This window comes from Dendropsophus ebraccatus, chromosome 14, assembly GCF_027789765.1.
Source record: "Dendropsophus ebraccatus isolate aDenEbr1 chromosome 14, aDenEbr1.pat, whole genome shotgun sequence".
NCBI lineage: Eukaryota > Metazoa > Chordata > Amphibia > Anura > Hylidae > Dendropsophus > Dendropsophus ebraccatus.
The window spans coordinates 15,648,380-15,667,416 of NC_091467.1; the positions used below are offsets into that span (position 1 = coordinate 15,648,380).

The window sequence follows — 19,037 nt, forward strand, 5'->3', positions numbered from 1 at the left end:
ATAGCTGAGTGTGAGTGCAGGCACATTATAGCAGCAGTGTGTATAGCTGAGTGTGAGTGCAGGCACATTATAGCAGGAATGGAGAGGATGGGAAATACAAGGGCTGACAGAGACTGCAGGGAGCATGGAGGAATGTGCAGGACAGATGTGGGCACATACATGCAGCGCTCTCTGTCCGGGGAGAGAGGGGTATCAGTTATGAAGAGATTCCCTCCACAGTCCTGTCCCCTGATGTCTGAAGTGGATCTGCTCTGATTTGGAAGGTGAGGGAGACTTCCTGAGTCAGAGTACAGGGCTGTAGACCCTGCTATGCAGACCATGCCCCTCCCCCACTCCTGCTCCCACCCAGTACACAGCGCTCTTAAACCAAGTTATAATTTAAAAAAGACTAAGCTCTTCTTGCAATACGCTCTTAATCCAAGTTACTCTTAAACCAAGGTATCACTGTACTGCCTTTATCATGTTTTTTTTTTTATCCCAGTTTGCCCTTTTTTAGAAAAAGGAAAGCCCAACACCCAAAGATATAAACGGTGAACACCAGACAGCATGAACATGCTCTTTATGTTTCAATAGTATTAAAGGGGTATTCCACTAAGCAAATCGCTCATCTAAACGAAGCAAAGCGCTTCATTTGATCAGCACTCCGTTCATCAAGCTGCCTTCCTGTCAGCGCTGCTCAGCTCTCTTCCACTCCTTCCAGGATACTGGGAAAAATCCAGGGAAACTTCTCCCAGTTTCCCAGGATTGAATCCAGCTTTTCCCCGATACCCGTCTGGCGCTGTTTTCCCCATGGACAGCATGAGCCAAATACCCCTTTAAATATCTTGTCTGGAAGCAAAAAAATAAAAAAAAGTTTTATATTGTTGTTCCATCAAATGACCTGTAGTTCCCAGTTTAGACAGCAGATGTCACTGTGCAACATAAAGCCAGAACACGGGCAACACCCAGTGACACAACTTGTATCCTAGGAGGTAAAGTAGGGTGTATGTGTGTGGGTGGCTTTCTAGTTAATTTCCGGTGTGCTCTGTCATAGTAGAACCAGTGTATACGTCATATTTATATATATATATATATATATATATATATATATATATATATATATATATATATATATATATAATCACAAGCAGTGCATAACTATTTGTAACGTGTCTTTTTTGGTCAGTATTAATATATTAGGTATAAGCTCAATAAAGATATTCACATTTTGATCAGCTTATTGTCATTGATCCCCAGTTGTCCACAGAGGAGAACCCCCCCCCCAATGATTCTGTAACAGACAATCGGTGCTATTCAGCTGGGTGGGGTTGTTTCAGCAGTAAGCACATGGGTTCCTGTAAACCTCATTGAGATGAATAGGACAGTTTCATGAATTTCTGCAACAAATCTGCTTCATGTGAATATACCCTAAACTTATATTGTGGCCTTTTTATGTAAAGCAAACCAGTGACGGTTAGACTTTCCACACCACGTTTTTTTTTTCTTGTTACTATAAGCGAAGAGTTTCCTGGTATGAGAAATGAAAGTGAAAGGCAGACAAGTGCAGATGTCACCAACATAAGGAGTGAGCAGAGCCGGTCGAGGGGAGGTAAGGAAACGTCACTATTTAATCCTTAATTATAGCTAGATCACACAATACATAGGCTATAAATGGTGCCATCTGCTGCCAGGGCACCCTCACATATCCACTGATACATCACTCATAGGTTTCCTTACTAAATACTATGGACTACTGCATTAGTTTCCAACATGTGGCTCTCTAGCTTTTGCAAAACTATAACTCCCAGCATGCTTTGAGTTGTAGTTTAGTAACAGCTGGAGAGCCACAGATTGGAGATCGCTGTTTATGCAAAACTCATTGTATAGAAGGAATGTTCTGAGATGCTCCACCCCAGCCGTCACACCTAGCTATGACCTGTATGTGCCATGGCCCGGGGTGCTGAGATGACAAACAGCAGGGGGGCTCTGGTGTTTTCGCTGGGGCACTTGTCACGGTGGCCAGTAGTGGCGTAACCTATATCCCAGAGTGTGACACCTGACAGGGTTTTCTTTGGACAGGTGACAGACAGACGTACTGGCACGCTACATATATGTGGGATAAGGGAAAGGGATCAGGATCTACCAGTAGTTCTATATAATGTCTTTGTGATTGTTGATCAGCAAGGAGAAGTGGCAGCAGAGATTGACCCAGATGGCATTCATGTGGCCTATCACTGCATGCTTAAAGCCAATGTACCGTCAGGTACATTTCCTTTAACATGACCCACGGATAGATCGGTGCCGTGGTCCATTTTTTGAACCACAGCCCGATTCTCGTGTACGACATTCTATCCACGGGTATCGGGCTGGGCCGTCCCCAGTGGGAGGAATCCCCCGCCCCTCTATGACGTGGCTCCGTTAGAATTAATGGAGTCGCATCATAGAGGGGCGGGCGACTCCTCCCAGGTTCGCCTCCAGTCCTTCAGCCCCAGCCTGGTACCTGTGGATACCTGTGGATAGAATGGCGCCGTACACGGGAACCGTGCCGCCGCCGCCGATCTAACCGTGGGTCATGTTAAAGCGAATGTACATTCACTTTGAACAGGAATCCATCAGTAAGCACAATGCCTGGTGGAATATGATAAATTTACTAAGGAGCCACACTCAGGGTATGTTCACACTGAGCAATAGACAAGGAACTTCCTACGAAATCCGTGCTTAATTTAACGTGTATTCCGCTTGAAATAGTGGCAATAGTCATAGTGGCATGTAAGAGGTTTCTGTGAATCCCTACCACACTCTACAAGCAGCAGAGTAGAGCGATGATGAACAGAAACTAATGGCACAGTTCTCAGATGATCGCTGCTTCTTATTCATTTGGGGGTCTCAGGACCTGCAACTCTGACAATCAAAATTTATGCCGCTATATCAGAATTTTTTTTTTTAAAGCTAACGGTACATTTTAAGATACTGTTCCTAACATGCTCTTATGAAAGAAAAGAATTAGGTCTATTTTGTTCTCAAGGAGATAAGCCACTAACAGAGGATTTTGGCAGCGGCTTACCCACTTCTCGTCACCAGAGATGAGCATGCTTGAGTGGAATCGTTTGGAATTTTGTTACCGGTGGCTGAAGAAGTTTGATGCAGCCCTAGGGAGTCCAGGAATACATGGATACAGCCATAGGCTATAGGCTATGTATCCAGGACTCCCTAGGGCTGCATCCAACTTCTTCAGCCACTGGTAATCACAAGTCAAACGAAGCATGCTCAAGTCATGCTCATCTCTACTCTCCATCAAAAACAATGAATGCTTTCCTGTACAAAGGGAAGGTGACAGCCATCATGTGAGTCAGGCCGTACAAAAGAGGGGCAAAGCGCCCTATGCGGAGGTCTCCATGACTGGGTTTGGTGGCAGGGGCCCAGACAGGTAACAATAGAGAGGGTTAACGTCTAGGTAGGGAGTGGAAAATGGGGGAAGGTTGTTAATGTAAGGTCAGGGGACGATTGATTGGTGGGGGTTATGGTGCGTTTACACAGAGAGATTTATCTGACCAATTTTGGAAGACAAAGCCAGGAATGGATTTGAAAAGAGGAGAAATCTCAGTCTTTTCTTTATGACCTGTTCTCTGTTTATAGTCTGTTTCTGGTTTTGGCTTCAACAATCTGTCAGATAAATCTGTCTGTGTAATCGCACGGCTGTGTTCACACTACGTATATTTCAGTCAGTATTGTGGTCCTCATATTGCAACCAAAACCAGGAGTGGATTAAAAACACAGGAAGGATCTGTTCATACAGTGGATGGCCGCCATATAACAGTAAATAACGGCCATTATTTTAATATAACAGCCGTTGTTTTAAAACAACAGCAAATATTTGCCATTAAATGACGGCCATCCACTCAATTACAACATTGTGTGAACAGAGCCTTTCTGTGTTTTTAATCCACTCCTGGTTTTGGTTGCAATATGAGGACCACAATAATGACTGAAATATACGTAGTGTGAACCCAGCCTAAGGGTATATAATTGGTGGCAATGGGGGGGGGCTTTTGGTACCTTTTTCCTGGTTACTGGCAGAGGAATCTCCCGCCCATCTGCCCTTATATTATGTTCTTGGGGGGTTCAGCTATGGGGATCTTTTCTGCTTTCGGCTTTGTCTCGGCAGCTTGGCGGTGGAGGATCCTTGAAAGTTGGGTGGCATTTAATGGTTACTGCAGGGGCAGTAGAGGAACCAACTGGTTTTGGACTCCCTTACTGGTCTCATTGTGGCTGAATGGTGGATTATGTTCGGTGGACTGGCGGTTTAAAAACATCTATCCCTCGCTGAAGTTTCAGGGAACTGGTGTCCTGTGAGCCAACAGGGTAATCGGCTGTGGGTAAAGCATGTGTGTGCTGAGTTAATAGGGACCACCAGTTGTACTATTTCAGGCTTTGAGGACCGTCCATCTGGGGTTTCATAGTAATATTTTTGAATAATTACTATTTCATCACTTCAGGCTATGTTTACACAATGTATTTGTATTATTTCCACGGCCATACCAAACAACAGCCGTTGTTCAATACATTATGTTGTTATAATTGCAAGCAACGGACGTTCTTGTCATAAAAAATACATTGTGTGAACATAGCCTTAAGCCTATGTAAGCACGCTTCTTTTGCTTTTTCCACTAACTAGCTTAGTAAATATCCCCCCTAATCTCTTTTCAATAACAGTAGCCCCCAGCCATGGTCTGTTCCCAAACCTCCGATTCCGGATACAGTATAGCACCCTTTAAAGCTTGTTTCCCCTGCAGGGCCCTGGCATGAGCGCAGCAGCCTATCTGCCATGTAACAATAGAGCTATGTAGGGCCCTATTGTTTCCCAGGAACAAACATCTGACAAACATTGTAGGTTAATGGAAGAATGACTCAGGCTGATAAATGTCAGCTGATCCCACGGCCTTCATTGGCATTTGCTGACTATATAATGTGTAGGGGGAACTCAACTGCTGGGGAAACAGCTAGGATATATCAGGTCTTAGTATTCTTGATCATTGTGATCAATAAGCACTTCTAGAGGTATCTGGCAGCTGCTTCTCTATTCTATAATACAGGGATGGGGAACCTTTGGACCTCCAGCTATTGCTAAACTACAATTCCCATCATGCCTGGATAGCCGAAGACTGTCCAGGCATGTTGGGAGTTGTAGTTTTGCAACAGCTGGAGGACCGAAGGTTCCCTATCCCTGCGTATAATAAATGTGTATACACATGCAATCCTATGTGTATATATCTGCAGCATCATGGGGGAGGTTATCGCTTTTTTTTTAATACATTTTTTTACTAAACTGATCTATGATTATGTGATTACAGAAATAGCTGTCACTTTAAGAAAACCAAGATGGAGTCCGAAAAATATGAGGTAACTGAGACATTTACAACATTTTTATGTGATTCCAAATGCCTATATCATAACCGATGATCTGTCAAATAAATGTACATCTATTGCCCAGAAACGAACACAAGGGGGAGATTTATCAAACCCTGTGCACAGGGCAGTTGCCCATAGCAACCAAACAGATTTCAGCTTTCGTTTTCTTAGAGGCCTTTTCAAAAATGGAAGCGGCAATCTGGTTGGTTGCTATGGGCAACTGCACAGGCTTTAACCAATCTCACCCAAGGTTCACACTATAGCGCTGTTATTAGCGACCTAATAGGTGTAGCGCTGTGCGGCAACCATTAACACTGCAATAACAGCGCCCACAGGGGGAGCCACCCAGTAATGTGCCAACACTTCTACTACCAAGTACTGGGGCAACACCACCACACAGGTACAGCATCACGACAATGACCGCTACACGGCACCACAACTAGGTGAACAGATCACAGGTTGGTCGTCCTGTACGGCATATCATGTACCCTGTGTAACTCCGTATGGTGTCTTTATTGTATTCGGTTATAGAACCAGTACTTCTAATGGGGCATTCACATGTTCTGTGTACCATCTGTAAATACGGACCAGAATTCAGAACCCCGAGCATCATCGGCTCTGAAACAGGTTAAATCTCTGCGCTACTGTACTGACGCTATGTCAGTAGCACAAAGATTTTATCAGTTTTAGGGTAGCTTCACACGTAGCGTATCGCAGCAGATTTTCTGCTGCGGATCCACAGCAGATCCGCACCAGATTTGACTAAATTAATGAACACAGCATTAAATCCGCACTGTCTAATCTGCTTCGTATCCGCAGCAGATTTGATGGTGCAGATTTGATGCTGTGTTCACTCATTTAGTCAAAGCTGCTGCGGATCCGCAGCAGAAAATCCACTGCGATGCGATATGTGTAAAGCTACCCTAAGGGTGCGTTCACACCTACAGGATCTGCAGCAGATTTGATGCTGTGTTTAGTTATTTAAATGAAATCTGCTGCAGAAAATCAGCTGCAGATCCTGTAGGTGTGAACGCACCATAAGGCTGCGTTTACACGTAACAGATCCGCAGCGGGTTTCACGCTGCAAATTCGCAGCAAGACCCGCTGCGGATCCCCGCCCAGTACACCCTATGGGCAGACAAAACTCGACTTTGTCCGCAGCCCGCCCTGTTAACACCCCGGCTGCCGGAGCCTATACATCACCTGGTCCCCGCTTCGGGGCTTCCGGCACGTCTCGCTCGGCCAATCAGTGCGCTGCTCCGAGCGAGACGTGCCGGGAGCCCCAAAGCAATCTGGAGTGGGGACCAGGTGATGTATGCGCTCCGGCAGCCGGGGGGTTAACAGGGCAGGCTGTGGACAAACTCGCAGTGAAATGTGCATCATGCTGCGAGTTTGCCTGCCCATAGGGTGTACTGGGCAGGGATCCGCAGCGGGTATCGCTGTGAATTTGCAGCGAGAAACCCGCTGCGGATCCATTACGTGTGAACGCAGCCTAAAGCTCACAGCATCATAATGAATGAGCTCTGACCTCCGTTCCATAGCATACTGTCCGTATCTGGGAAGCGTGTGAACGCCCCCTAAGACTAGGGCTACACAGCAATTTTGGCTGCGACCAAAGATCTCAGTGATGCACCATGTAGAGCAATTGTGCTGCATTACAGATGAGGCAAGTAAATTGGGTCACACGACGACCCAGGGGCACCAGAAATCGCAACCGACCAGTCTTAAGAAAACTTTCTGAGATGGAACTGACGGAGTGTGACACTGGTCATGGTGCTAGCCTTAGGGTGAATATCCACAACAGAATATCCATGGAACATGGATTGAATTATTTTTTGACGTATTTACTATGCCCCTGCACACGGTTTAGAGTCTATGGGTGGCTTCTTAGGGCCCTTTTACACGGCCCCAAAATGGAGCCATGCAAGGGTGAAAGCGAGCGACGATCAGCAAGATTGGCTTATCTTCAGAAGGCACGATCTATTGTGTGACCAGGCTGCACAAACAATGACTGTATCGTTAGTGTGGCCATTTAAATATATTGCTATTGGTTGCACATCCTCTGTTTACACAGGGCAATGTGCAGCCGATAGCGATAATTTTGAAGCTGCACAAAAGATGCGAGGCATCTTCCCGCTCCTCTGCTGATCGCTGTCACTTTTACACAGGACAACTATCAGCCGAGTCGTCCTGTTTAACAGGGGCTTTACAGTCATAGGCTATGTTTACACCTAGTTTTTCCGTAAGTCTTTTTTTTCAACCAAAACAAAGAGTGGAACTGACAGGGCAAAATTATAATTGAAATTTTTGCACAGTTTCTATTTTTTTCAACCCAATCCTTAAAAAAAAAAAAAAAGACTGATGGAAATATTGTGTGTGAACATAGCCATATACCTGATCTACTGCTTCTCACACAGCTGAGGCTAGTACATATAGCTATTAGTCTGGAATCATAAATAGGCCCTATTACATATTAAGGGTGCATTCACACGTACAGGATCCACAGCAGAGTTGATGGTGCAGATTTGATGCTGTGTTCAGTTATTTAGATCAAATCTGCTGCGATATGGTGTGTGAGATACTACCCTAAAGGAGAAAGTGAGCACCAACCTGTCAGGTCAGCGCTCGCTTACTTCTTCTTCCTAGCTCGCTGTTGGTGCTAATACACCCACCGACAGCAAGTGGGGAGTAGAGATGAGCGAACCGTACGAACCAGAAATCTCAGCATCTGACTCCCGCTGTCTGCCGCCTCCGTGCAGCGGGTGGATACAGCGTAAGGAACGCCTAGAAAACTGGGATACAGCCTATGGCATAGGCTGTATCCCAGTTTTCTAGGCGTTCCAGAACCAGGAATCCGGCAGGTTCGCTCATCTCTAGTGGGGAGACCACGGGGAGTTGCCCATAGGAGATAGCGGCGGTCTGCTATTACACGGAGCAACAGCCAGCAGACTGCCGATATCGGCATTGTTTTCTTTCGACGTGCTGAAAGACAATGATCAGCTGACATCGTGCATGTTGGCTGAGTACATATTACACCAAGCGATCATTGTCCGTAATGGCCGATAATCTCTTGGTGTAATAGGGCCTCTAAGATATATAAGACTACCAGGAACTGATAGATCAAAACTTTTCATTGCACAATAGGTTTTATTGACTTCACAATTTTATGAAGCAACCGGTGATCCCTTTGGGTGAAGATTATACTTTGGGTGTGACTCATAGATGGTGCTAGATAGCTTGAGGTGACGACAGAACAGACCACCCCAGGGAGCTGGTACTTTCTGAGCCTGCAGGAACTACGGCATGTAGTATCTGTGCTGCTTTAGAGACATATTAGCATTTATCCTGGGACGGGGGGAGGAGGTGAAACCAATTGTCAGAGAAGCAAAGCCCTGGATGCCCATGAGCAGGGGGTGAGCTCCAGGGCATTGCTGTCTACATAACACATCAACACTTTGCAGTAAGCAGGATGTAAATTAGAGTTGTTGTAATCTTATTTGGTTTAAGTACTTAGGTAGATTTACTAGAGATCCTGTGTTATTCCATTTTAGCCTGTTCATAGCTTGAGCTCTTAAATAAATAATCACCTAAGGCCAGACAAGCGTCATATGGCTGCACTTATACAGCGTCATGCAGGGCCATTGGACCTGCAGCTGGATGCAAAATGCAATGAGCGAATCTCGAACATGCTCTGGTCCGTTTGAACCCGAGCATGCGGCATTTGATGGCTGAAGAAGCCGGATGCAGCCCTAAATGGATACAGCTATAGGCCATGTTTTCCAGGCAGCCTTAGGGCCGCATCTGACTTCTTCAGCCGCAAGTAATCAGATGCCCCACGCTCCGGTTTGGATGGACCTGAGCGTGCTGCAGATTGGTTCGACTTTAATCCATATTGCATAGTGTGAAAATGTTGGTCTTTATTCTGTTTCCCATTGCTTATATAACACCAACATACACTGCAGCGCTGTACAGAGATTGTCCCCATTAAAGGGTGTATCCAGAGAAAAATCTTTTTCTTTCAAATCAACTGGTTTTAGAAAGTTATATAGATTTGTAATTTACTTCTATTTAAAAATCACCAGTCTTCCCGTACTTATCAGCAGCTGTATGTCTTGCAGGAAGTGGTGTTTTCTTTCCAGTCTAAGGGTGCGTTCACAGCTACACGATCCGCAGCAGATACACAGCAGATCCGCAGCAGATTTGATGGTGCAGTTTTGATGCTGTGTTCAGTTATTTAAATGAAATCTGCTGTGGATCCGCTGCGGAAAATCAGCTGCATAAAATCAGCTGCGGATTCGGTAAGTGTGAACGTACCCTGACAGTGTTCTCTGCTGCCACTTCTGTCCATGTCAGGAACTGTCCAGAGCAGCAGAGGTTCTCTATGGGGATTTGCTGCTGCTCTTGACAGTTCCTGACATGGACAGCGGTGGCAGCAGAGAGCACTGTGTCAGACTGGAAAGAATGCACCACTTAATGCAGCACATACAGCTGCTGATAAGTACAGGAAGACTGGAGATTTTTAAATAGAAGTAAATTACAAATCTATATAACTTTCTAAAACCAGTTGATTTGAAAGAAAAAGATTTTTCGCTGGATAACCTCTTTAACACCTGTCCTCCAACTATGTCAAGCTTGCTTCAAATGGTGCAGATTTCCCCAAATGGCACACAGCAAGTCTCTGCCAGACTGAATCTATGCTTGAAACCCGACTTATCTAGAGCCATGAATGGGCTCCCTGCCTGAGGAAGGGGGTTAGAGGTCACATAGGTGAAGCAGCTGGTACAGGAATCAGCGTAGTGAGCCAGACACAGCTGTCGTCTACTCTGTCTTCTAGTTTTGTTGCCCCAGCTCAAAGCGACTCTGTACCCACAATCTGACCCCCCCCCCCAAACCACTTGTACCTTCGGATAGCTACTTTTAATCCAAGATCTGTCCTGGGTCCGTTCGGCAGGTGATGCAGTTATTGTCATAAAAAAACTACTTTTAAACTGGCAGCCCCGTACCCTATGGGAGTGGCCTAGATTGTGTATGTATTAGGGTAGCACAACCTCTCCGTCCCTCCTCCCCACACTCTTCACCATTTTTCATATTCCTCTGCAGTCAAAACTACACAGGTGCCTTACTTAACGATCCAGCCCATGTGCCGTGCTGACGATCTGCCTGGGGCATTCCTACTAATGAGGACAGCGGGAAGGAGGGACAGAGAGGTTTGCCAGCCTAATGCATACACAATGTAAGCCACGGTCAAAGGGCACGGGGCTTCCAGTTTAAAAGTTGTTTTTTATGACATTAACTGCATCACCTGCCGAACGGACCCCAGGACAGATCTTAGGTACAAGCTGTTTGGGGGGTTCAGATTTTGGGTAGAGAGTCACTTTAATGCCTATACCCTGCCTCATCAGTCACCCTGGGAAATGCACTATAATCAGCATAAAAGTAACCATTTATAGTGATAATTAATAATTTATACATTATAAACTGTACCTGATGTTCAGACCTAGCACAGAAAACCTTGCAATACGGTAAGCATTATCTGCAACTTACTGGATCAGTCCTACGTGTAAAGAAGTAGCCCCAATGAGTATTAGAGAATATCTTGAGTTATACAAAGATTAGGGATGAGCGAATCTGGAGCCGCTTTGGTCTGTCTGAACCCGAGCGTGCAGCATTTGATTACTGGTGGCTAAAGACGTTGGATACAGCCCTAGGGAGTCCTGGAAAACATAGATGCCGTCTATGGCTGTATCCATGTTTTCCGGGACTCCCTAGAACTGCGTCCGACTTCTTCAGCCACCGGTAATCAAATGTCGCAAGCTCAGTTTCAGACAGACCTAGTCGTGCTCGAGATTTGCTTATCTCCAACTAAGATAGCGCACTGTTGTCTGTATATTATATGCACCATATGATATCTAAAGCATTGTTAAAAATAAATTTGTCCTAAATCCACATGAGTAGACTTATAGTGCGTTTACACAGAAAGATTTATCTGACAGATTTTGGAAGCCAAAGCCAGGAATGGATTTGAAAAGAGGATAGATCCCAGTCTTTCCTTTATGACCTGATCCCTGTTTATGGTCTGTTCCTGGTTTTGGCTTCAAAGATCTGTCAGATAAATCTGTCTGTGTAAACGCACCATTACTCAACTGACAGCTCGGCCCTCAATTGGTTTAGTGCAAACATAAGTGCTGCTTTTAAAGTGCTCTGGCTTCCCAGAAAAAATGGATCCAGTCCCGGGAGATCTCAGAATGGCATCCTGAATGTCGGTTACTGCAGACGACCACTAGGCAACTGCTTATGCTAAGTTTACACTGAGCGATTTATCGGGCGAATTTTCGCGATTAAGATCGAATTCGGACGATAATCGTACGTGTAAACGCGGCAAACGATCGATAAATCGTTCATTTTGATCTTTTAACATGTTCTTAAATCGTCGTTCGCAAAAAAGTCGCCGATCGTTCCGAGTAAACAGTCATTCACTGATTTTACCTATGTGTGAGATAGGCTTAAGCGATCGCAAAACGAATTTTCTGTACGATATATCGTTCCATCTAAATGCTGATCTTTATAAAAAAAAAAATCGTTACTTCGAAATTGTTTATCGTACGATCGGGCCAATAATCGACTCGTGTAAACTTAGCATTATGGTGCGTTTACACACAAAGATTTATCTGACAGATTTTGGAAGCCAAAACCAGGAATGGATTTGAAATTAGGAGAATTCCCAGTCTTTGATTTATGACCTGTTCCCTGTTTATAGTCTGTTCCTGGCTTTGGCTTCAAAGATCTGTCAGATAAATCTCTCTGTGTAAAAGCACCATTAGGGCAAGCAAGGGGCTGTGAATTACTTGGTGGTCCGCTGTTATCACAGGGGAAGCTGCAGGCGGTAGGTGCCATGCTGGGGAAATATACACTTCACAGTGCTGATCCAAATGACTGGGCAACTATGTTAGACATAAGGCCTAGATACAATACAATATTATCTGATAAATGCTTTTTATAATGTAAGAGATAATATTAGCTTTATGTAACAGCAATCCAAAAGGAAAGCAATAGGTCCCAAATAGTATGAGATCATCCAGGGCCGCTTTTAGCACCGGGCAGGGCAGGCTATGGCACGGGGCGCTGACAGCAAGGGGGCGCCCCGTGCTAACTATCCATCCCAGAGGCAGCAGCTCCCATGTGACAGCGTCTCCTCCCCACGACCTGGCCTGAGCACGAGAAGAGAAGCAGCTGCACACTACGGAATTGTTACAGAAAACCTGTTGCGGATTCCACAGCTCGCGGCCGGTTGGGTCTCCACCCGTGTCATAGACTCCATTCTATGCACCGGCTGATTCCGCCCTTTACCGAAAGAACTGAGCCAGTTTTACTTTACAACATGTTTGGTAAATATCCCCATTGTGTCCATTGTAGACTCGAACAGATTATCTCACAGCTAATCCAAAAGCGGGTGTGCTTTAAGCGTATGTTCACACCTAGTAATTTCAGGCACAATCCACACTGATTTTGGTAGGATTTCCACAAATATGTTCACACTAAGTAATTTCCACATATGTTACTGATGGATTCAGATTCTGCTGGAAAAATAGACATGTTAAAGGGGTATTCCAGCAAAAAAAATTTCTTTCAGATCAACTGGTTTTAGAAAATTAGATGGTTTTGTAAATTATTTATATTTAAAAGTCATCAGTCTTCCAGTACTTATCAGCTGTTGTATGTCCTGCAGGAAGTGGTGTATTTTACCTGTTTTACTCCTCTCTGCTGCCATCTCTGTCCATATCAGGAACTGTCCAGACCAAAAGCAAATCCCCATAGAAAACCTCTCCTGCTCTGGATAGTTCCTGACATGGACAGAGGTGGCAGCAGAGAGCACTGTGTCAGACTGGAAAGAATACACCACTTCCTGCAGGGCATAAAGCAGCTGTACCAGAAGACTGAGGATTTTTAAATATAAGTAAATACAAATCTTTATAGTTTTCTAAATCCAGTTGATTTGAAAGAAAAAATTTCGCCGGAGAGAAATACGGTCACATTGAGTTCAATTGAATGTTACCTTGCAGATTTCCCCTCAAGAATTAAAGGGGTTATCCAGCACTACAAAAACATGCCCACTTTCCCCCTACTGTTGTCTGCAGTTTGGGTAGGGTTTTAAAATCCAGTTCCATTGAAGTAAATGGAGCTTAATTGCAAACCGCACCTGAACTGGAGACAACAGTAGGGGGAAAAGTGGCCATGTTTTTGTAGCGCTGGATAACCCTTTTAATTCTTGAGGGGAAATCTGCAAGGTAACATTCAATCGAACTTAATGAGACCGTATTTCTGCTCCAAATTGGCCACCTTCCCTGTTAGTTCTGCGTGCTTTTGGCCTCATGTCGGCATTGAGCAGATATGTGATGTATAAACGAAAGTTAGCGTTTTCCTCTGGGTGCACTAGGCCAAAGAGCTCCACATTACTAATGGTGCAAAGTGAATAGCTGCCAAATTGCTTAAAGGGGTTATCCAGTGCTACAAAAACATGGCCACTTTCTTTCAGAGACAACACGACTTTTGTCTCCTGTTCAGGTGCGGTTTGCAATTAAAGGGGTTATCCAGCGCTACAAAAACATGGCCACTTTTCCCCCTCTCTTGTCTCCTGTTCAGGTGCAGTTTGCAATTAATCTACATTTCCTTCAATGGAACTGAGTTTCAAAACTCTATCTGACAGAGCTGTCTCCTTCATTATAGGGACTGTATGGACAAGATGAAGAAGAGAAAGAAATAGAGTTCTTAAAAAAGGAGATTGAGAAATACAAGGTATGTAGCGTTCTGTTCCTTATTCAGGTGTCTGATTATATGGTATTTAGACATGAGCGCAACTTGAGCATGCACACGTATCGTTCTCTATTTGAATTCCGGAGGCTGAAAAAGGTTGGATAGCTGCTGTAGGCCATATCCATATTTTCCTGGACTTCCTAGGGCTGCATCCAACTTCTTCAGCCACCCGAATTTAAATGCAGAACGATCATTCGAGTTGCGCTCATCACTATGAACATATTCTTCACACGTCCATAGTTCTGACACTTAGGGCCCTATTACACGGAATGATTATCGTGCGAAAAATCGTTAAATCGCTCAAATTTAAACGATAATCGTTCTTAGTAATTGCAGTCAACGTTCGAAAAATTGTTCGTATGTCGTTGATTTAGGGTCCTAGTACATGGAGCGATTTTTAACGATTAACGATAGCAAACAAAATTGTTTATCGTTAACCTGAAATCGTTCACCATACTACACAGAACGATAATCGTTAGATACAATCGTTTATTCCTTCTGATCCCAGCAAAACAATGGGCTATGTGCAATTACACTGAACGATGAGCGAACGAATGTGGAATAACAGCGAACGATTAACGATAATTCGATAGCGATTTTTTTTTCGATCATTGCCTGCAATTACACAGAACGATTATCATTTAAATTCGAACGCTAAGGATTTTTCGCACGATTTTTCGTCCCGTGTAATAGGGCCCTTAGATCTGAACCTAAAACTATCGCTAATTGTCTGCTGTAATTCCACATTCGTTTGCTCAAGTTCTGCATTTGTTTACTAATCGTTCAGTGTAATTGTCCATTGTTTTGCTGAGATCAGAAGGAGTAAACGTTCATAGTAACGATCGTAACTAACGATTATCCTTCTGTGTAATATGGTGAACGATTTAAGGTTAAGGATAATCGTGATAAGGCATGAGTGTTTTACATCCTGTATGATTGTGGAGGCCGAGATCCACATACAATGCATTGAGCTGACTCCCACCCCCATCCTGGGCCTATTGTCCTAACCTGTAAACACAGCCGATACCATCTCCTGCCCGGGGCCTTATGGGGAATGAGAAGATTCCTGGAAGCCTCTTACCCTTTCCGTTTGGCTGAACCTTCAGTATCATGTTTTCCACAGAACATTTATCATATCGAGCATGTTCCAGCATTCCCAGATATGACGCATTGCTGGCATTCTTCTTTCAAGCACTGCCGATAGGGAACAGTACACCAAATACAGAAAGTGCCGTATAGACAGAAGACAGATAACGTCACCTGATTGTCTGTAGAAATAAACAAATTTAAATTAATAGTGAATCGCAATGACTCTGGGAAACTGGGAGAAGTTTCCAAGTCCTGGATCCAGCTTTTCCAGGCACCCAGGGAGGAGCAGCACTGAGTAAAAAGGCAGCAGGCTGATAGGCAGATTGAAGAGATATCGAAGCGCTTCGCTATTACTGTAAATTTTCTTCAGGAAAGGTTCCATAAACTATCCTCTGCCTTTAAAGGAGAAGTCCAGCAAAATTTTTTATTAAAGTATTGTATTGCCCCCAAAAGTTAAACAATTCCCCAATATACACTTATTACGGGAAATGCTTATAAAGTGCTTTTTTCCCTGTACTTACTACTGCATCAAGGCTTCACTTCCTGGATAACATTGTGATGTCACTTCCTGGATAACATGGTGATGTCACTTCCTGGATAACATGGTGATGTCACGACCCGACTCCCAGAGCTGTGCGGGCTGGCTGCTGGAGAGGATGATGGCAGGGGGATGCTCAGTGTCCCTCCAGTGCCCTGTGTCCCTCAGTGTCCCCCTGCCATCCTCCTCTCCAGCAGCCACAGCCCACACAGCTTTGGGAGTCGGGTCGTGACATCACCATTTTATCCAGGAAGTGACATCACCATTTTATCCAGGAAGTGACATCACCATGTTATCCAGGAAGTGAAGCCTTGATGCAGTAGTAAGTGCAGGGAAAAAAGCACTTTATAAGCATTTCCCGTAATAAGTATATATTGGGGATTTGTTTAACTTTTGGGGGCAATACAATACTTAAAAAAAAATAAAAAATTCACTAAACTTCTCCTTTAAATAGATATATTCTCCTACAATGTACTATTGTCTATATAGGAGACAGCATATAGTCTTTATCAGGTACTCTTAAAGGGGTTTGGGACTATTTAGCTACATGAATGCACGTTGGGTGTTGTGTGAAGTTTTTCACTTCATCAGTTCTTGCACAATTTCAATACATGTAGAAAAGCAGACTCCTCAATTGGGATGGGCTGTCCCAGCTTTTAAAATATCCAAATGTGAATACTGGGACCAGTGTTCAACTGTCTGTATTCCTGATGGACAAGGGATCAAGGGCCCCCTGACCCCCTCCAGCCCACTTCCAGCAGATAGGGGGTAGAGAGGTAATAAAGAAGATCTGTTCACCCTCTGCCTTTTTTTTTTTTTTTTTTTTTTTTTAAATCATGCCTTGATTGATGAACTCATGTCTCCCAATCACCAATCATAAGAAAGAAAAAAAAAGTGCCTGTTTGAAACGCAATATAAATGCCCAGTAGGAGCCCAATGAGGGATAGGGCATGCATTCTTTGGTGGCACTGTGTTAATGGGATTCTTCAAATTCTTGTTTGTTTAAAAATAACATCTGACCCTATGTTAGTGGGGGCAGCCGCATCCACAAGAACTGTTGGTTGTCTTTACTAGTACTTTGATAAACATCACTGATCTGTCTCCGATCAGCATCAATAGAGACCACCAGAAAAGTACCCTGGTAGTCTGAAGCGTCAGACGAGCACCAATAAGGGTCGCATTAGATGTTCAATGTAAGAAAGCGCCAGTCTGCTAGATTGTCGAGCCTATTACACTGCTTGATAATGCCTGCGGGGTTACATGGACATTGTTAGCGATGTCCATGCAGCTCCTACTTGATATAAAGATCGGTGTGCTTCTGCAGTCTCTGCATCCCCCATTGACAGCAGCTGCCGCCACACTTGTCTCAGTAGCGACCACCCTCTTAGCCAACCACTGACCAAGACAGGACAATGCCAGTCATTGGCTGAGCAGGCTGTCACTGTAGAGATGACTTCAAAAGTGGCAGCTGCGTTCAGTGAGACAGGCAGGAGGACTCCGGGGGGTGTGTGGAGAGGTAAGCATAAAACATTTAACTTTATTTGCTATACCCTTTAATACTCAGTTGGCCACACATCACCTATTACACAGATCAATGCGTGGTAGTGATTTTCAAACGATGACGATCAGCCAACAAGTGAACAATTGTTCACACAGAGCAAAACTGGCAGAATTCTCCGCTGCGGAATCCCGACAGCCTCCCTGTCATAATGGCAGACTAGGGGAGGCTTGCGCGTCTCCACACTCTGTGCTGAAGAATGGACATGTCCACCAGTTTTTCTCTGTGTGAACAGAGCTTTTGGCTGATCATTGTCATTATTGCTCCATACAATAGGGCCCCAAGCCACAGCATCATACATGAATGTCTGGTTTCTATTAAACTTTGCTTCCTGCCTCCACAAACCATATTAATGGGAACCTGTCATCACACATTATCATGGTGGTCCCCAACAGCTTCTTACTAGAGATGATCAACAGGGTAGAGGTTTAGGTTCATACGACCCCGAACCATGGGAATTTGACTCCCGCTGCCTTCCCGTTCCATGGGGAAGGTGGAGGCTGTATCAGTTTTCCAGGCAGTACTCGGGCGGTCTCCACCTTCCCCACGGAACGGGAAGGCAGCGGAATCAAATGCCAATAGTTCGGGTTTGTACGAACCTGAACCTCGGCCCTGTTCGATCATCTTTAGTTCTTACCACCCCTACAAGGGGGAGATCTATCAAATCTGGCCGGGCAGAGGAAAGTCACAGGGGACTGCTCTGATGATTCGAAAAAAGGTGATGAAGCGACAGGTTCCCTTTAAATTAAATAAAAATGATAAAAAAAAACACACAAAAGAACAATAAAATCCCAGAAAATTAGCTACCATAGAAATCTACAAGATAGGTCCCAGACCTCAACTGGTCAAAACTTTTAGCAAATATTTTTATATATATATATATTATATATATATATGCCTTTTTTTTTATAACCACATTTTGCATTTTCCCAAAACAAAAAACTCACACTTTATTTCTAATTAAAATCAAAATTTTATTGTTAAGGTACAAACAAAGTCTCCTGAATGTTACAGTAAAACAAGCAACTTTAAAAACCCTACAAAGCACTTAAGTTATAAAAGTAACACAAAGAGCAACTGTAAAGCAAACAGTGTAAAACACTCCATGTGGTGAAATGTAAAGAGAAGGCAAATAAATAGACGAAAAGGTGAACGGCTGAGCTCTGGCAGCTGAACCGGGGACTCCCGATACTGTGCACAATGACTGCAGAACGTCAGTGCTGTCACCTCTACATGTATATAATGGAATGGGGGGGAAGGGGGTTGCACTAAATTCTGCTTGTTGCAACACAGTAGGCCTCGTGCATAGAACTTAAGGATGGCCATAGAAACCAATCAGGTCACGGCTTCATTTTTGTAATCTGCAATTAAACCTAAACTGATTGGTGGTCATGGCCTACTATCTATACACAAGGCTTAGTACTAGTGTTGAGTAGAGAGGCCGAACTGTTTGGATTCTGAGAACGTACCCAAACGCTCGGCATTTAGTTCCCTGTGCCTGCAGATGTTGGCTACAGCCCAAGGGAGTCCTTGAATACATAGATGCAGCCTATTTCTGTAGTCCGTATATTGCAGGACTCCCTAGGGCTGTATCCAACCTCTGCAGCCGCCGGTATTCAAATGCAGAGAGTTCGGAGAATGTACCCAAATAGT

At 44.3% G+C, this 19,037-nt stretch overlaps 1 protein-coding gene and 1 pseudogene across 2 annotated transcripts in view; one reads left to right on the top strand and one right to left on the bottom strand.

Annotated features, from left to right (window-relative positions):
* LOC138772585 (catenin alpha-1 pseudogene) overlaps positions 1–19,037 on the bottom strand; it is a 719,716-nt pseudogene that overhangs the window by 695,167 nt on the left and 5,512 nt on the right.
* The window catches only part of IFI35 (interferon induced protein 35), a 41,597-nt gene continuing 24,053 nt past the window's right edge, over positions 1,494–19,037 (top strand). Inside the window, exons 1-3 of one of the 2 annotated variants that reach the window (XM_069953088.1) lie at positions 1,494–1,588; positions 5,331–5,379; positions 14,113–14,181. In XM_069953088.1, coding sequence (XP_069809189.1) covers positions 5,359–5,379; positions 14,113–14,181 — 90 coding nt within the window. In that variant the 5' untranslated portion in view covers positions 1,494–1,588; positions 5,331–5,358. Of the gene's footprint in view, positions 1,589–4,845; positions 4,867–5,330; positions 5,380–14,112; positions 14,182–19,037 lie in introns of those variants that run through there. The other variant, XM_069953089.1, reaches the window with a different exon arrangement.